The sequence below is a fragment of the Meriones unguiculatus genome, chromosome 1 (genome assembly GCF_030254825.1).
Source record: "Meriones unguiculatus strain TT.TT164.6M chromosome 1, Bangor_MerUng_6.1, whole genome shotgun sequence".
Classification (NCBI taxonomy): Eukaryota; Metazoa; Chordata; class Mammalia; order Rodentia; family Muridae; genus Meriones; species Meriones unguiculatus.
The window spans coordinates 8,903,467-8,918,658 of record NC_083349.1 but is presented as its reverse complement, the minus strand read 5'-3'; the positions used below and the strand labels follow the sequence as shown (position 1 = coordinate 8,918,658).

General features: G+C 40.6%; 1 protein-coding gene across 1 annotated transcript in view; it reads left to right on the top strand.

Annotated features, from left to right (window-relative positions):
- The first annotated feature begins 206 nt into the window (after positions 1-206).
- Positions 207-15,192, top strand: part of C1H10orf88 (chromosome 1 C10orf88 homolog) — a 19,711-nt gene continuing 4,725 nt past the window's right edge. The window contains exons 1-5 of the mRNA XM_021660187.2: positions 207-593; positions 1,183-1,386; positions 2,147-2,219; positions 4,683-4,889; positions 8,693-9,144. Coding sequence (XP_021515862.1) covers positions 430-593; positions 1,183-1,386; positions 2,147-2,219; positions 4,683-4,889; positions 8,693-9,144 — 1,100 coding nt within the window. The 5' untranslated portion in view covers positions 207-429. The remainder of the gene's footprint in view (positions 594-1,182; positions 1,387-2,146; positions 2,220-4,682; positions 4,890-8,692; positions 9,145-15,192) is intronic.

Below are 15,192 nucleotides of genomic sequence, written 5' to 3'. Positions count from 1 at the left end.
TTGCTTGAACCAAGAAGACCACACCTATCTGCTTTGGGAATACCCTCGCGGTCCCTAAAGCATCCTGTCCTCCCAGAAACCACCGTAGGTCCGCTGGCTGGGTCGCCATAGCCAATTTGGAAATAAATCTCTCCGTTTCCGCGCGCAGACTACCGCGCATGCGCACGGCGCCGGCTCCAGAAGCGAGGAATTCAGGTAACTAGCGAAGTACTGGATTATCTCCCGGGAAGATTTTGAACAAACTTCTGCAAGTCACGACATGCGCATGGATGTCTGTGATGGTTGGTTTCCCGGAATTTGAAGAGAAGGGGGTGAAAAAAAAAAAAAAAGAACCGGAAGTCGTACTGAACCTTCACTTCCACTTGGCACAGAAGGAAACTCAAGCTCCGCGAGAGGAGTTCCGGCGCGGCTTGGGCTCGAGGAGACAGAATGGAGACCGCGATCGAAGATCCGGGGCTGGACCGCGGTCCGACGCTGACCTCGTCCTGGGATGCGGCGTGCGGGGCGCTGACCCAGAGCCTCCTTCTTACCCGGACTGGGCCAGGTGCCCAAGACTTGGACTTCGAGCAGCTGCTGGTGCCGCCAGCTCCGGGGTGCGCCGGGTCGGGGCCGGGTGACAGTCACGCTGCTGAGAAGCCGGGAGGAGGAGCGGAGCCGAGACGGGGGAAGGGAGCGGGTCCGGCCGCGGTGGGCTGAGGACGACGGTGTCGGGAGACGGGCGAGAGGCTACGGCCAAGGGCTGCGCGCTGAGCCGGAGAGGCCTGGATTCAGGATCCTGGAGTCAGCCGGGACACCTCCACAGGCTCCCATTAGAATCCCATCCCCGAGACCAGCCAACCTTCTACTCTGGGGAACAGAAACGGAGCAAGTCCAACCATAAAGCACCACGGCATTTTAGAAAAAGACACATTGTTGTCTTTTCTTTGCACTCAGTAAATGCTTTTTAATTGATTGCGAATGAATTAGAGATTTGAGTAGAATGTCCACGGTCTAGGAAAGGTGGAAGGGAATGCCCTGATGCCTTAAGCCTCTGTTCCTTATGAATTCTGTGTGGAGTATCTGTGGGTGTTGGGGAAGGTTCTTGGTCCTCAGGAAGAGTAGAAGTGAGTTTGAAGAGATCTATGGGTTATGGTTCTACTCAGAAAAGTTCTCTGTGTGATGGTTTATCAATTTTCTTCTCAGCTTGGATCTGGTGAGTCTGAAAAGCAGCCTGAGTCCCCGAGATGAAAATCCTTGCTTCCTTTACCTGAAGTGTGGGCCTAATGAAGGTGAAGAAATCCTTTCAGTTGGCATTCTGAGCTCAGCAAGAAACATGGAAGTATACGTAGGAGAGGAGTATTGCGGAACCAGTCGGGGCAAAAATGTCTACACTGTCCCGGATGACAGGTTTGTGAGTTGTTCAGGTGAAAGTGTCTTTCTTCTCAACTCTTTCAATGTTTGTGGATTTTCTAACCTTGACACTGAGTCAAGGGGAGAAAAATTATAAACATACCAAAAGGCACATGCTAGACCACTAAGTTTTCAGAGGACAGGGTAATTGAGCAAGCTTATAAATACGGAAATTTAGGGCTAATTAAATGGAAGTGAATTGGTAGGGCACTGGTAATTAGTGGAAGAGCTTTATTAGAATGAAGAATTAGAATGAAGTCTTGGAAGGTATTCTTATTTCTCTCATTTAACTCAGCAGGGTCTGTTTTACAACAATTAGACATTCTGAAACTCTGAATATATTCCCTTCTAGAAAGCTCCTTATACATGGTATATCAGCTTAAGACTGTCACATCAGCATATTTATTAAGCTATTATAAGATGGACAATTTGTGATGTTTCTTTTCCCGGTCTCTTACAAGTTTCTGCCCAGATCTATCCTTAATGTAATCCAGAATCTATGTCCTACACGTGTTGGAAATAATAGTGATGTTTACAGACTTTAAAATATGCCTTGTTCAATTTTCCATAATGGCTGGTAAGTGTTAGATCCTGTTCCTTTAAGCAGGTGCAGCACAATCAGGAACCTCCTATTCCATGTGCCTGACAAGGAAAAGGGAATCTCAGAGATGAAGTATTGTCCCCAAAGCATTTGTTCTTAAGTATATTGTTAATATTTACAATTAATGGCTGTTAAAAATGAATTCTTTTATTTTAGTGAACATGAAAAGATTCTATTGTACAAAAAATACCTAAAGCTGGAGTCTCCCACACATGCTTGTAAAATAAAGGTAAGCCATCACTAAATTTCAAGATTTAAAGTTAATCAAATTGTTATTGTTCTGTATATATTTATTTCCATGTAAAGCATGTAAAGGTGTATTACCTTCTAAAAAATTTCCAATCTTTTAAGCACTGAAATCTCTTTAAAGTGTGGTAACTTATTAGTTAAAAAATGTTTTGTTAGTATAGTTGCACTATATTATGAAGCCCAGCCAAGAACACTTTAAAAGTCTTTTTATAAAACTATAGTACTACAAAAGGCAGAAGCAAAACTGGCACTGGGTAAAGAATGGAGGGAAGGTTCAAACGAGAGCCAGAGAGTTTAAGGAATTCAGCCAGAAGAATATTCTTGAGATAGGTATTAGTGATGTTGTCAGTTTAGGAGCAGGCACTGAGTGGGAAAACTCAAGTCCAGATGGAAGTACTAATCCAGCTCTGTTGCCAACCAGTGCTTTCCAGTGCCACCTTACTTAACTGTTTGGACTTACTACATGAGGAAAATTATTGGATCTTGGAAACCGAATTCTTGGGTTCTTTTTATCTCTGAAATTATGTGCTTGTTATCACAGAAGATAGTAAGACTTAGTTTCAAGATAAGAAAAAAATAAATTATTTTCATCAAAGAGCACAGGTCACAGAATTGTTTATTCCACTGTCATTTTAAATGGAAAAAACCAATAGCTTGTAAAGGCATTTAAGTAAAATAATTTAATTCATCTAGTGAAAATGTTAGTACCTGTTGATAACAGATACTATACAAGGCATTTAGGAATAGCAATTGGAAGGGCCAGTCTTCATGTTGCCTCTATATTAGTGGTATAAGACAGATGATAATTAGATTTACTGACTTTTGTATATATAACATATATAATGTAAAAAATATATATATTGTAGTCTCTGGTCACAGTGGTACAGATCTTTAAACCCAGTACTCCAGAGGTAGAGGCAGGTGGGTCTCCATGAGTTCAAAGCCAGCCTAATCTACATAGCAAGTTCTAGGACAGGTAGGGCTACATAGAGAGAGCCTGTCACAAAAGACAAACAAAAATATGCTGTAGTCAATGATGAAAAACGGTCTTGGGATTATAAACATAAAGGAGACAGAAGGGCCCAGTATGTTGACACATACGTATAATCCCAGGAGCATCACAAGTTTGAGGCCAGCCTGGTTATATAGTTAGTCCAGACTATCTAGAGCTACCTTCCAAGATTTTATCTGAAAACAAAAATAAAAATACATAGATAAAAGAAAGAAGTCAATAATGAGGTCGAATATAAATTTAACAAGTGTTTCCTTAACTGACGAGAACTGTCCTATATTTGGTACCACACTCAGAGTTTATAGAGCCTGGGTTTTTATTGACCTGTGTCTGTGAGAGGAGTCTGTCAGTCTTTCAAAGTGGATAATTTTTGTAATTGTTTTGTGGAAGCATGTGTTAGTCTGAAGGTAGTTTTTAGTGAGGGCATCCCTCTGTCATGTATGAAAGTGTCTGCAAATGTCCCTAAGACAGAATTCTGAACACTCGGTGATGTACACCGTGGCTATTTTGGTACACAAATCTCTAGGCAAAGCCATCTTACCATCCTCTGGTTCAGTCTTAGCATTTGCCCAGGATCGCACAGGTTATGCAGTAGCAGAACTCACAATTTAAACTCAGCCATGCCTGATTTAAAGCCCATCCCTTATACCACGTATGAAACATCTTTTGGTTCAGAAACATGTACAACTAAGTCATCAGGGTGATGGGAGTAACAGCTCAGCGGTGAGCGCTGACCTAGCATGTGTGAGTTGCTGCTGTCTCAATACCCCGAAGTGATTCGGAAGACACAAAAAACAAAAATGGAAAATCTGTGGTAATAAAAGCCAGGAGAGCCGGGTTTCAAGCTTGACTTAGAACCACTGAGTATCTTTCACCCAGTTAGAAAGTCACCTGAACTTTTATGCAAACCACAGCTATTTAAGATATTAAGTAGTTCTGGCATTGCATCTCTGAACTACAGAAAACTGAATTCTGTTTAGGAGTTAGAAAAATCCTGTATGAGTATCTGGACAGTTTTGTTTTATATCAAATAATATCAAAGCCAATGGGCTACACTAAGATGGAGGGTTCTTGGATTTCTTCTCCTCCTCTGGTCATGTGCTAGTCAGGTGCTGTACCACTGAGCTATACCCCAACAAGGTGTGGTTTGTTTTAATTTCTTAAACTAAGTAAACAAAACTTTCATATTCTTTATGTATATCTATGGCTTGGAAAGGATTTCTTTCCTTAAATAATTGGTGTTTGCCTCATGATACACTGGAATTTATTTTCTAACTTTGACTATTATAAAGAAAACTTGAAATGCTCTTGAAGTTCATTTATAGACTCTTGAGTACACTGTCTTGCTTTGGTAATACTAAGCAGTCTCTTTAAGTGATGGTTGTTTTTAATACCACTGTCATTTTGTGGAATGTTTCTGTTTCATGATAGTTGCTGTCTTTCGGTGAAAAGCAGTGTGTGCTCATCAGTAAAGTTGTGGTGCACGTGAGACCAAGGTCAGCAAACCCTTCACCAAGCTCTCCTGCTCTAGGGTCACGGATAGACCTCGACAGTGTCCAAACCATAATGGAGTCCATGGGGTCAAAGCTATCTCCTGGAGCTCAGCAGCTGATGAATATGATTAGGCTTCAGCAACAGGCAAGTAAAGATGGGCTTTATTCAGTTTTAAAATACTGGTTTGGGGAGATGGTTCATTGGTCAAAAGGCTTGCTATACAAGCAGGATGAACTGAAGTCAGATTCCCAGAGCCTATGTCAAAGCAGGACACATTATGAAATGTGTCTGTAACACCTGTGTTCATACAAAAAGATGAAAAAGATGGGAGGTTAAGCATGAGAATCCCAGTTGGTCTGGTATATACTGAGGGGGTTAGACTCTGTTCCAAAGAAGAAGAAGGTAGCAACTTGAAGTAATCCTTTGAGTTTGGAGCTCTCCTGCTCCCAAACACACACATGACCCTCTTCCAACAACAACAACAAAAACAACATTTTTTCTTAATGCTGGCCTTTAATATGGTAATATAGTATATTGACTTTTTATTAATTTCTACACTGATGATTTAACTGTCATCTATTTCTAATTTTTATAAAAGTCACATTTTATAGACTTGTCCTTCTGCAAAATGTTCTGACTGCATATCTTTAGTTTTTCCTGAATTTGACGCATTTATTCATCAGTGAACAAGACTCTGGCTTGCTCCCTTTTGAGGGTGTAAAGATGATCAGTTGGTGTGTAGCCTGTCTTTAAGCATTATATGTGGTGAGAAAGATAAGAAAGGTATACTGGCTAGGCGGTGGTGGCAGCCCCCACCTTTAATCCTTGAACTTGGGAGGCAAAAGCAGAGGCAGTCAGAGTTTGAGTCTAGTCTGAGCTACAGAGTGAGTTCCAGGACAGCTGGGGCTATACACAGAGAAATCCTGTCTGGAAAAACCAAAAAAAAGAAAAAAGAAAAAGAAAGGCATACTTAAATAAGTGGCATTTCATTTGGGCTGTAAAAGAGGAAAGTGGGCTTAGTCAGGTTCATCTAGAGGTTGGTTATTTTAGAAAAATGCTGGTAATTGATAAGCTCTCCTGTGTTGGAAGGAGTAGGATCTAGCTAAGAGATGAAATGAAGGGAATTGACAGGAGAGATTGAAAGCTTTGTGCTAGATCATAGAGAGCTGTGATATTGTTAGAAATTTGTGTTTTAGCCTATTTTTAAAGAGATTTTAAACCACTGTTATGTGGAAGGTAAGACTACAATAGAGGGATTTCCCTCACCCACATGAGAGGTGAGATAATAAATCAGGAAGCACAGAGTCACTGGGATCAGACAGTTAACTTAATACTGCTGTTTGGAGGAGAAAATAAAGTCACATGAAAAATTGAAGTTTTGAGGATGGCATTATCAGAAATATAAATGGAACCAACAGGATGAGGACACTTGGCAAAAGGAGTCTAATTTGGGGAATGTAAAACTTAGCTGTGAACAAAGAATTGCCTGGAAGGATCTTATAGCATTTTCAGATAGGCTCAGGAGAGGAGGAGGTGGCTGGGTGGAAGTGAAGTTTGAGAGATGTGCCCACAGTAGGAGCACTGTGGACAGAGAGCCTGAAGCTAGAAAGAACGACCCTTGCAGAGTAGCTGCATCTGGCAAACTGTGGGGAGAGGAAGGAGGCAGTAGAAAAACAGCAGGTGCCAGTGTAGCCGGTGCCATCAAGGAGGCTTTAATGCCAGAGAAGCTGAGGCTAAGCTCTTGTCCTGTCGCTCTGTAGCTCTGCCTCCTGCAGCAGGGCCAGTCAGATAGTCATTCTATAATGAAATTCTACAAAAAATGTAAAGATCATAATGTTGATGTGGAAACTTCAGGTAAATACGGTAAAAACTTATAAATACTGCATGCAGGGTTTCATTGCTGGAGTCAAAGCAGCCCTAGAGCTTGGGCAGTGGTAAGAGAACCAGGAGAACTGAAGATCTGGGAAGCCGCAAAAGCATTTTAAAACCAGTATCAGTCTCTGGTTTGCTTCCTGTCCATCTTTATCTCACTTGGGTTCCTTAGGGTCCTGCCTGGTCCTGCTCAGCCACAGCGCCTTACCACCTCCTGAAACACCCAAGCAGAATAAACTCAGATGGAAGCTAAGGTCCCTTTAATGTGTAAAGCCCCTGACTACCTGTGTTTGCATTTAGTGTGCGTCCAGATGTTATCTTGGCCAGCCTTCCTCACATTGACTACAGATCGTGGGGTCCCTTATTGACATTCCTTTCTGGTGTTCATATTCATCATATATACAAACATGTTGCTACCCCAAGGGCCTTTGTATCCAGTTGTTTTCTTTGGCTAGAACCTCCCTTCTATGATATCATTGTATCTATTTTTTATTCTAATTACACCTTAGGCATTATATCCTTAAGGAGAACTCTGTCGCCAGTTTAGAGTAGCACATCCCTCCTAATCTTTATCACAGTTTTGTTTGTGCCTTCTAACCATGTTTTTATGTATCATGTAGGTTCCATGAGATCAGGGATTTTAATTTGGTTTTCTCAGTGATGTATTTCTTATGCTTAAAATGGAACGTAGCACAGAGGAGATTTCTGGTGAAAGTTTGTTGGATAAATGCTTGCAGCTCTGTCTTGGCCTCATGATAATATTTTTAAGTGTTTAGATGAACATACAAACCTAGTTTCTTCAGCTAATCTTGATGATTATTTTTTGAACCTGTCTCAGCTGTTGACCAGCCATATTAGAAGATAATAGTCCCTGGTTAAAAAAAAAAAAAAAAAAAAATCCATGGTTAGCATCTAGGTTTTAAAGTTAAAATCAAACCATTTGTCTTGACAGTGGTTGTTAGGCCAGAGGTCATTTTACTTTTCTCTACTGGAAAAACCGAAAGGCATAACAGGGAGGTGGCACAGTCTTCTCTTTAAGATAAGCCAGGATCTTTTAGTAAGTTTAGTTGTGGCTCTAGAATAGAACTCTTCTTATCCTAGAAACTATTAAAGCAAGCACAGCGGAGGGTAGTCCATTTTAGCCATGCAGAGTGTTACAGATGTATGCACAGAACGTCCACAGTGTACTGTCCACCATGTGACCTCCTTAAAATTATACTGCAGAAGATATGGCCAGGTAAAGTGAATAGTTTATTATATATCAAAAAGGGGACATTATAGGTTGACTTTTGAGAAGATGTTTAACTGGGGACAGAGAGGTGGGTTAGCAGGTAAGAGTGCCTGCTACTCTTGCAGAGGCCCTGGGTCCTGTTTCCAGCATCAACATCAGGCTCACAAGTGCTTGTAATTCCAGTTCCAGAGGCTGACACCCTCTCCTTACCCCTGTGGGCACCGGCATATACTGGGTGCATATGCGTATGCTCAGGCATCACACATATACCAAATAATAATAATAATAATAATCAACTATTGTGACTAATTAATATTATATATTACTGCCATAAGGAAGCCTTTATTAGTGAAAACATTACAGTCTGTATTTTGCCCACATAATAGTACACATTTTAATATGTTCCTAGGAGAAGATACAGTGAAATATTAAAAGGAGTTTAGGTTGGGACTGGAGAGATGGCTCAGCTGTTAAGAGCACTGGCTACTCTTCCAGAGGACCTGAGTTCAATTTCCAGAACCCACATGGCAGCTCACAGCCGTCTATAATGGGGTCTGATGCCCTCTTCTGGTTTGTAGGTGTACATGCAAAGAGAACACTCATAAAATACATATATAATTTTTTTTTTTTTTGAAGTTTAGGTTTATGTCCCAACCCTGCCACTTACTGGCTGGTTTCCTTGAGCAGGAATCTTTCACATTGGTGTCCTCTTCTTATCATTGAACGGTAACAGCTATCTTCATAGAAACGCATGATTAAGGAAGAATGCACAGTGCCTGGCTTGTAACAGCCACTCCAGAGGTTAGTCTTCATTCTTTAATAGTTACTTATTTTCCTTGTTCAGAATTGTCTTCCCATCGGAGATCAGCTTCAGTCAGTGTTGGGAACCACAGGACACAAGCATCTGATTGCACTTCAGTCTTCACCTTCTTCAGGAGTCCTAGACAAGGCATCCTCTACACCCTTTCCTTTCAGAACTGGGTTGACACCCTCAGGCCTCACTGGAAATTTAAAGGCTCTTACTGATAAAAGCGCACAGCCTCTCGGAGAAGGAACTGCCACCAACCACAATGAGTGTCACCTTGTGCCACAAAACCACTCCCTCGAAAGTGATCTTAAAAGCGCAGTGTCTTCTTTCTTACCAAAGAAGGCAAGTGGCAACTCAAATGTGCCCAACTCTGAGTTGCTGCCGTTTCTACAGAACTTATGTAGTCAGGTCAACCACCTCCGCGTGGGACATAATGCCAGGTGGCAAGAAAACATCTCCAAGCCCCGAGAGGGCATTGTCGGTGTTTCGTAAGTATTTAATTTTAAAGCAAATATAGTTGAAATTTGGCAGGTGGGAGAGTCAGATGAAGGGAAACAGATTTGCCTCAGGTGCACTGCCTGATGAGCTGTTCCCAGCATTTATAGTTCATCATTGACACACGTAATAGGAATAGAATAGAGTGGACTACATTGAAAAACATGTCTGGAATTGGTATTGCACAATTCAAGCATTTGTGGAAGAGTTACACCATCAGCCAAGGGTTGCAGTGGAAAGCTAGGTGCATGAATTTGGAGGAACTGTGGGGATTTAGAATTTTTGACTAGGTGTGTTATGTAGATTAGTGTAACAAATTACCTTTGTGGCTTGTATTTGTTCCAGTCTACTTTTATAGCTAAAAACTATAGTGGAATGGGAATTATTTATAGTGCAGAAGCTCTTATCCTTTGGCCGCAATCCATTAACTTTGCAGCATCTATTTGATTAGGATGTTGCCAAGTAATAATATTTTTAATATATAGTTTGTCAAAACAGTGTTCTAGTCTGAAATGCAGGACTCTGGTCATAGTTTGGATTAATCATTTTACTCTATTGTTTAATCTGCCTTAGTTTAAAGTTTACATCTAAAAATGGTACTTGTCTTAGTTTGGAAGAAAACATCACCACCCACCAACATAAGTACATCAGCACTTATATTAGGTTCCACCAACAAAAGCAGAATGGCTTTTTTCATATCTGGGAAATTCACAGAAAGATTGTATCTCAAGTCATAAAGTAGCCTCACCAAATTTAGGAGGACTTGAAATTATAGAAAGTATTTTCTCCAATCATAAAGGTAGATAAATCATTTAACAGTAATGGAAAGACAATAAGAAAACTTCCAAACACTTGATTAAGCAACACAGTTTATCTGTTTCAAGACGTCTAGGTGTTGGAGAAGTGGCTCAGTTGGTAAAATACGTGCTCTGCAAGCATAAGGGCTAAGTTTCAAACCATTTTTTTTGTTTGTTTGTTTGTTTTGTTTTGTTTTTTAAATGCAACCTGAGTGTGGTGGTGTACACCTCTAATTCTAGTCCTAGGAGGCACGAACAGGAGCACCCCTGTCTGTACCCCTGATTGCTGGCCAGCTAGTCTTACTAAATCACTGAGCTCCCGGTTCTGTGACAGACCCTTTCTCGGCAAGTGTTATAGAGTGCCAGAGGGAAATGCTGGATGCCAGCCTCCTGCTCTCATGTATAAATACACATGTGCATCCACATGAACATGTGAACATGCATACAACATGCACATCACACACAGAAGTCGTCTCAACAGGAATATTTTTTAAAATACACAAAGCTGGGCTGGAGAGATGGCTTAGCAGTTAAGAGTACTTCCAAAGGACCCAGGTTCAAATCCCATCACCCACATGGCAGTTCACCGCTGTCTATAATTCCAGTTCCAGGGGATCTGACACATTCACACAGGCATACATGTAGGCAGAACACCAATATAAATAATAATAATAATAATAATAATAATAATAAATAAAATACACAGAGCTGAGTTTTAAAAAATACAGAGATGAAAGTTTGTGGGCTGTAGCTAAAAAAGTGATGAAAGTGTCTGATCATGTGCTGTTTTAATGAAGATGGCTCTGAGGACAGTGGTACAAAATTACCCCCAAAAATGAAAGAGGGGTTAGGGTGATGGCTCAGCAATTAAGAACATTTGTTGGTTTAACTTCCAGCACCCACATAACTTATAACCACCTGTAACTCTAGTCCCAGTAGTTCCAGTGTCCTCGCCTGACCTCTGTGGGCACCAGGCACGCACATGGTACATATGTATACATGCAAGCAAAATACTCATACATATACAATAATAAAAAATTTTAAAACTTAAAGTTGATAAGCTTCTATCAAAATTAGAAAATAAAGATACAGATCACCAGTATGAGATGCAGTGAGGAATGTCACTCAGAGCCTTGTGTATTTCAAAGGTAGTAAGGGGTTGTGGAAATAACTTCATGCTCATAAATTTAATAACTCAGAGGAAATGGATTAACTTTTCAGAAACCACAAAAACACAACACTAAGTAGATAATGGAGTGACCCTATAGCCACCAAAAATGTTGAATTTGTAATGAGAGGGTTAACAGTTGGAATGTGGTTTCCCTCGTGTTGAAGGCTTGATTTCTCATTAGTGCCATGGTCCTCAGCCTTCCTAATGCTGTGACCTCATGTTAATACAGTTCCTCCTGTTGTGGTGACTCATAAAATTATTTTGTTGCTACTTCATAACTGCAATTTTGCTACTGTTATGAATCGTAATGTAAATATCTGATGTGCAGGGTATCTGATATGAGCCCCCAGAGGGTTCAAGACCTCCAGGTTAGTGGATCCAGACATTGAGTGGTAGTTGGATCACGAGGGCACTGCAGACTGTTGGAGTTGTAGTTTAGTAGCATTGTTTAGAGGTGATAAGAATAGAGCTTAGTTGGAAGAAATAGGTCACAAAGGAATGACTTCGGAGGACGGCTTATCTTAGGCCCCTCCCTGTTTCTTCTTTGTTACCTGGCTGCCACAAAGTGAACCACTTGGCTCTGGCATACATTCATTTCCCGTATGTCTGCCTTACCCCAGGTCCACAGCAATGGAGAAAGCAGACTGTGGACTGAAAACTCTGAAACTAGGAGTGAAGTAAACCAAAAGTTAAGTCTCAGATATTATCACAGTGATGGAAAGCCAACTAACATAGAATATTCATGGGGGGAAAAAAATCCTGGCTCAGATAGTTGCACTGGAGAATGCTGCCAAACATTTAGAAAACACCCTTTTTACATAATGCAGAAAATCAAAGGGGAACAAGACTTCTCATTTTATGAAGACACTGTTACCCTGGCACCCCAACTAGAATCTAAATAACTTGAAATAATATATGTAAATACATATTTAAAATAGCCATAAATTATACATATCTGACACAATACGGATCTGTGAACTGAAAATGATAAAATATTTATAGAGAAATTTTGAAATGGCCTAAAATGACGGTGAAATATGCCGTGTTGATAGAGTTGATAGATTTCTTGAGCACATAAGAGCAACAGTCTTCGCCTAATTGGTATGTGTGCTTGGTGGAGTTTTATTGAGGGCTATCAATATTTTATTTTCTAAGTATGGAGGAGATGATTATAAATCTTGGAATTAGAATGCTCTATAAAGTAGAAAAATAGCTAGACAAAAAAGTTTAAAAATAATAAAGCAAGGGAAATGTTTTCTCCATTTCAGGACATGGTAGCGCAGTAGCATCAGGCCTGGCACTAGCAGGGACTGTGACTCACAAGTGCATGGACAGAGGACACGTAGCAGCATTGCAGTACAGTTGAGGAAGAGCAATCTTGAAGGTGCTGCTAGGCCAGTGTGCTATTCATAGGCAAAATAAACCATGACCTAAACCTCACACTTTGTATGAAATGAACACATGTGGCCATACTCCAAAAAGTAAGCTAAAACTTTCTAATATATGGGATAAACTTGTAGGGACTTAGGAAAAACATGCTTCTATACACCATAAAAAACACTGTGAACAAAACAAAACAAAAAATCCATAGACCCCAGCAAAATGTCACACTTATGCCTGTGGAAGAACCTGTTGAGATGATTTAAATATAAACAGGAAGAAAATACTTATAAATCATGAATCCAATAAATGACTTCTTAAAATACAAAGAAATCACACAGCTCAGCATGTAAAACAATACCAAATAAAACACAGAAGACAAGGACTCTTTTCACTAGGGGGACTACATAGGAGGCAGATGAGCACAGAGAACAGCTAGCCCTGGCCTCACTGTTGCCAGGGAAATGCATATGAAAGCCACAGAATAACACTGTTTCCTGGAACGACTAAAACTGAAGAATCTCACAGCTTGATGCTGCGATGATAGAACGATACAGTCACTGAAAAATAGTAAATAGCAATTTAACTACTAGATGCATATTATCATAAAGACCTGGCAAACAGATTTCTAAGCATTTATCCTAGAGAAATGAAATTTAATGACCATATAAAATTCAGTACACAGTTGTTTATTGAAGCTTTTTTGTAATAGTTCTAAAATGGAAACACCAAAATATTGTGTAACATGATTCAAGAACTGGTGTCTCAATACTGTGGAGTGGTAATCAGTGATTTTCTATATATCAACCTAAGTGGTTTCCAGGTGAATTATGATGAGGGACAATGGAGACTCATGTGACCATATAGCATATGGTAGATAATAGGAAAGGGAAGGTGACAAAGGAATGACAGGACAGGTATCTTGAAGCTCTGCATTTTGGCTAGTAGTTTGGGGATGAATATTGTATACGTGATAAAATAGCACATTTTGTATAAATATGAGCATGCTGGTTTTGATGGTTTTTTTTTATATAGTTAGGAAATAATAAAACCATCATTAACATAAATATGAGAAATAAATTTTAAACCTTCAGGGAAAATTATGTTTTAATATGTGTAAATCTATCTTAGCTTTTGGCTACAATCTTCTTATAGCATATAATTATTAAAAACACCAAGAGCAAAGCCAGTTAATGTCTGAAATGCACCTATTTATACACTAAATCTGCTGCCTTAGGGCATTCTAGGCATGAGAAGAATTCTCTGCTACCAGTGCCACTAGAACAGCGGCACTACACCTCAAGTACATTTGGAAAATGCCACTGTGTGTTCACAAAAGCTTAAGGATGAAAGAGTCAGATACCACCATTTTCTTAGTATAAAAATACTGTGGACCTCATTGAGTCCCTGTAGGACCCACTATGAGATCTACTGTTCTGGTGTTCACTGAATATAACAGCCTTTTTCTAAAGGCTTGTTATTTTTTAGGATGGATTTTCTTGTTATTTTTTAGGATGGCCCACTGTCTTAGTTACTTTTTATTGCCATTATAAAACATAATGGTCCAGTCAACTTAGAAAACATTTAATTTGGGAGCTCATGGTTCCAAAGGGTTGTAGCCATGACCGTCATGATGGGGAGCATGGCAGTAAGCAGGCTGGCATATCAGTGAAGCAGTACCTGAGAGCTTACAGCTGAGGCACAAGTGCTAGGCGTAGAGAGCTAGCTGGGAATAGCGTGGAATTTAGAAACCGTGAAGTCCACCCCTAGTGGCTCACCACCCCCAACAAGGCCACACCTTCTAATTCTTCCCAAACAGGTCCACCAACTGGGAACCAAACATTCAAATATCTGATCCTCTGGAGGCCATTCTCACTCAGACTGCCACACCCAGCAAAGCCTTCATTCATTATGCTATTGACCAAGAACTTTTGATCTTCTTGGCCCTTTCCCAAGTGCTGCATTGAGAGGTGTCTGCCACACTTTGTGTTGTGTGCGCTTGCAGGTGAAGCATGTTCAGCATGTGGAAGCCGGAGGACAGCCTCAGGTGTTGTTTCTCAGAAGGCGTTTACATTGTCTTTTGAGATAGGCTATCTCTCTGTCCCAGAGCCCTCTGATCAAACTAGGCTGGTTGGCTAGTAAGCCCCTGGGAGCCTCTTGTCTTTTGTCCTTACCTACCCAGTGGATTTTAAGTTTACACGACCACATCTGGATGTCTATGTGAATTTAGGTAGTATGTGTTCATGTATGAGGGTGTACATGCACTTGTGTGTACATGTGGGTGGAGGGGAGAGGTTAACTTTGGGTGTTTCCTTCAGTCATGTCTACCTTGGTTTTTTTATTGCGGGGGGCTCTCTGTGGTTTCACTTGGGGTTTAACAATAAAGACATGGAGACATCTGTATAGTGTAAGGCTGTTGGCTGTTTTGCTGGAACAGTCTCTCAGCTAGCCCTTTAACTTAACCTGGTTTCCCTGCCACTGCGTCCCCACCAAATGGTTCTGTGTTTTACCTCCCTGCTCAGTCGCCATCCATCATTTTTCTGTCACCTGTCTTTATTCATCTTCTTGGTCAACCTGTCCCAGCCCCTGTCCCAGCCAGCTCTTTATTCTGCAAAAACCACATTCCTTACTCATCTAATCTGAACCAAAATTAGCAGCAGGAAAATGCCAGGTTCATCTCTCTCTGTTGCTTT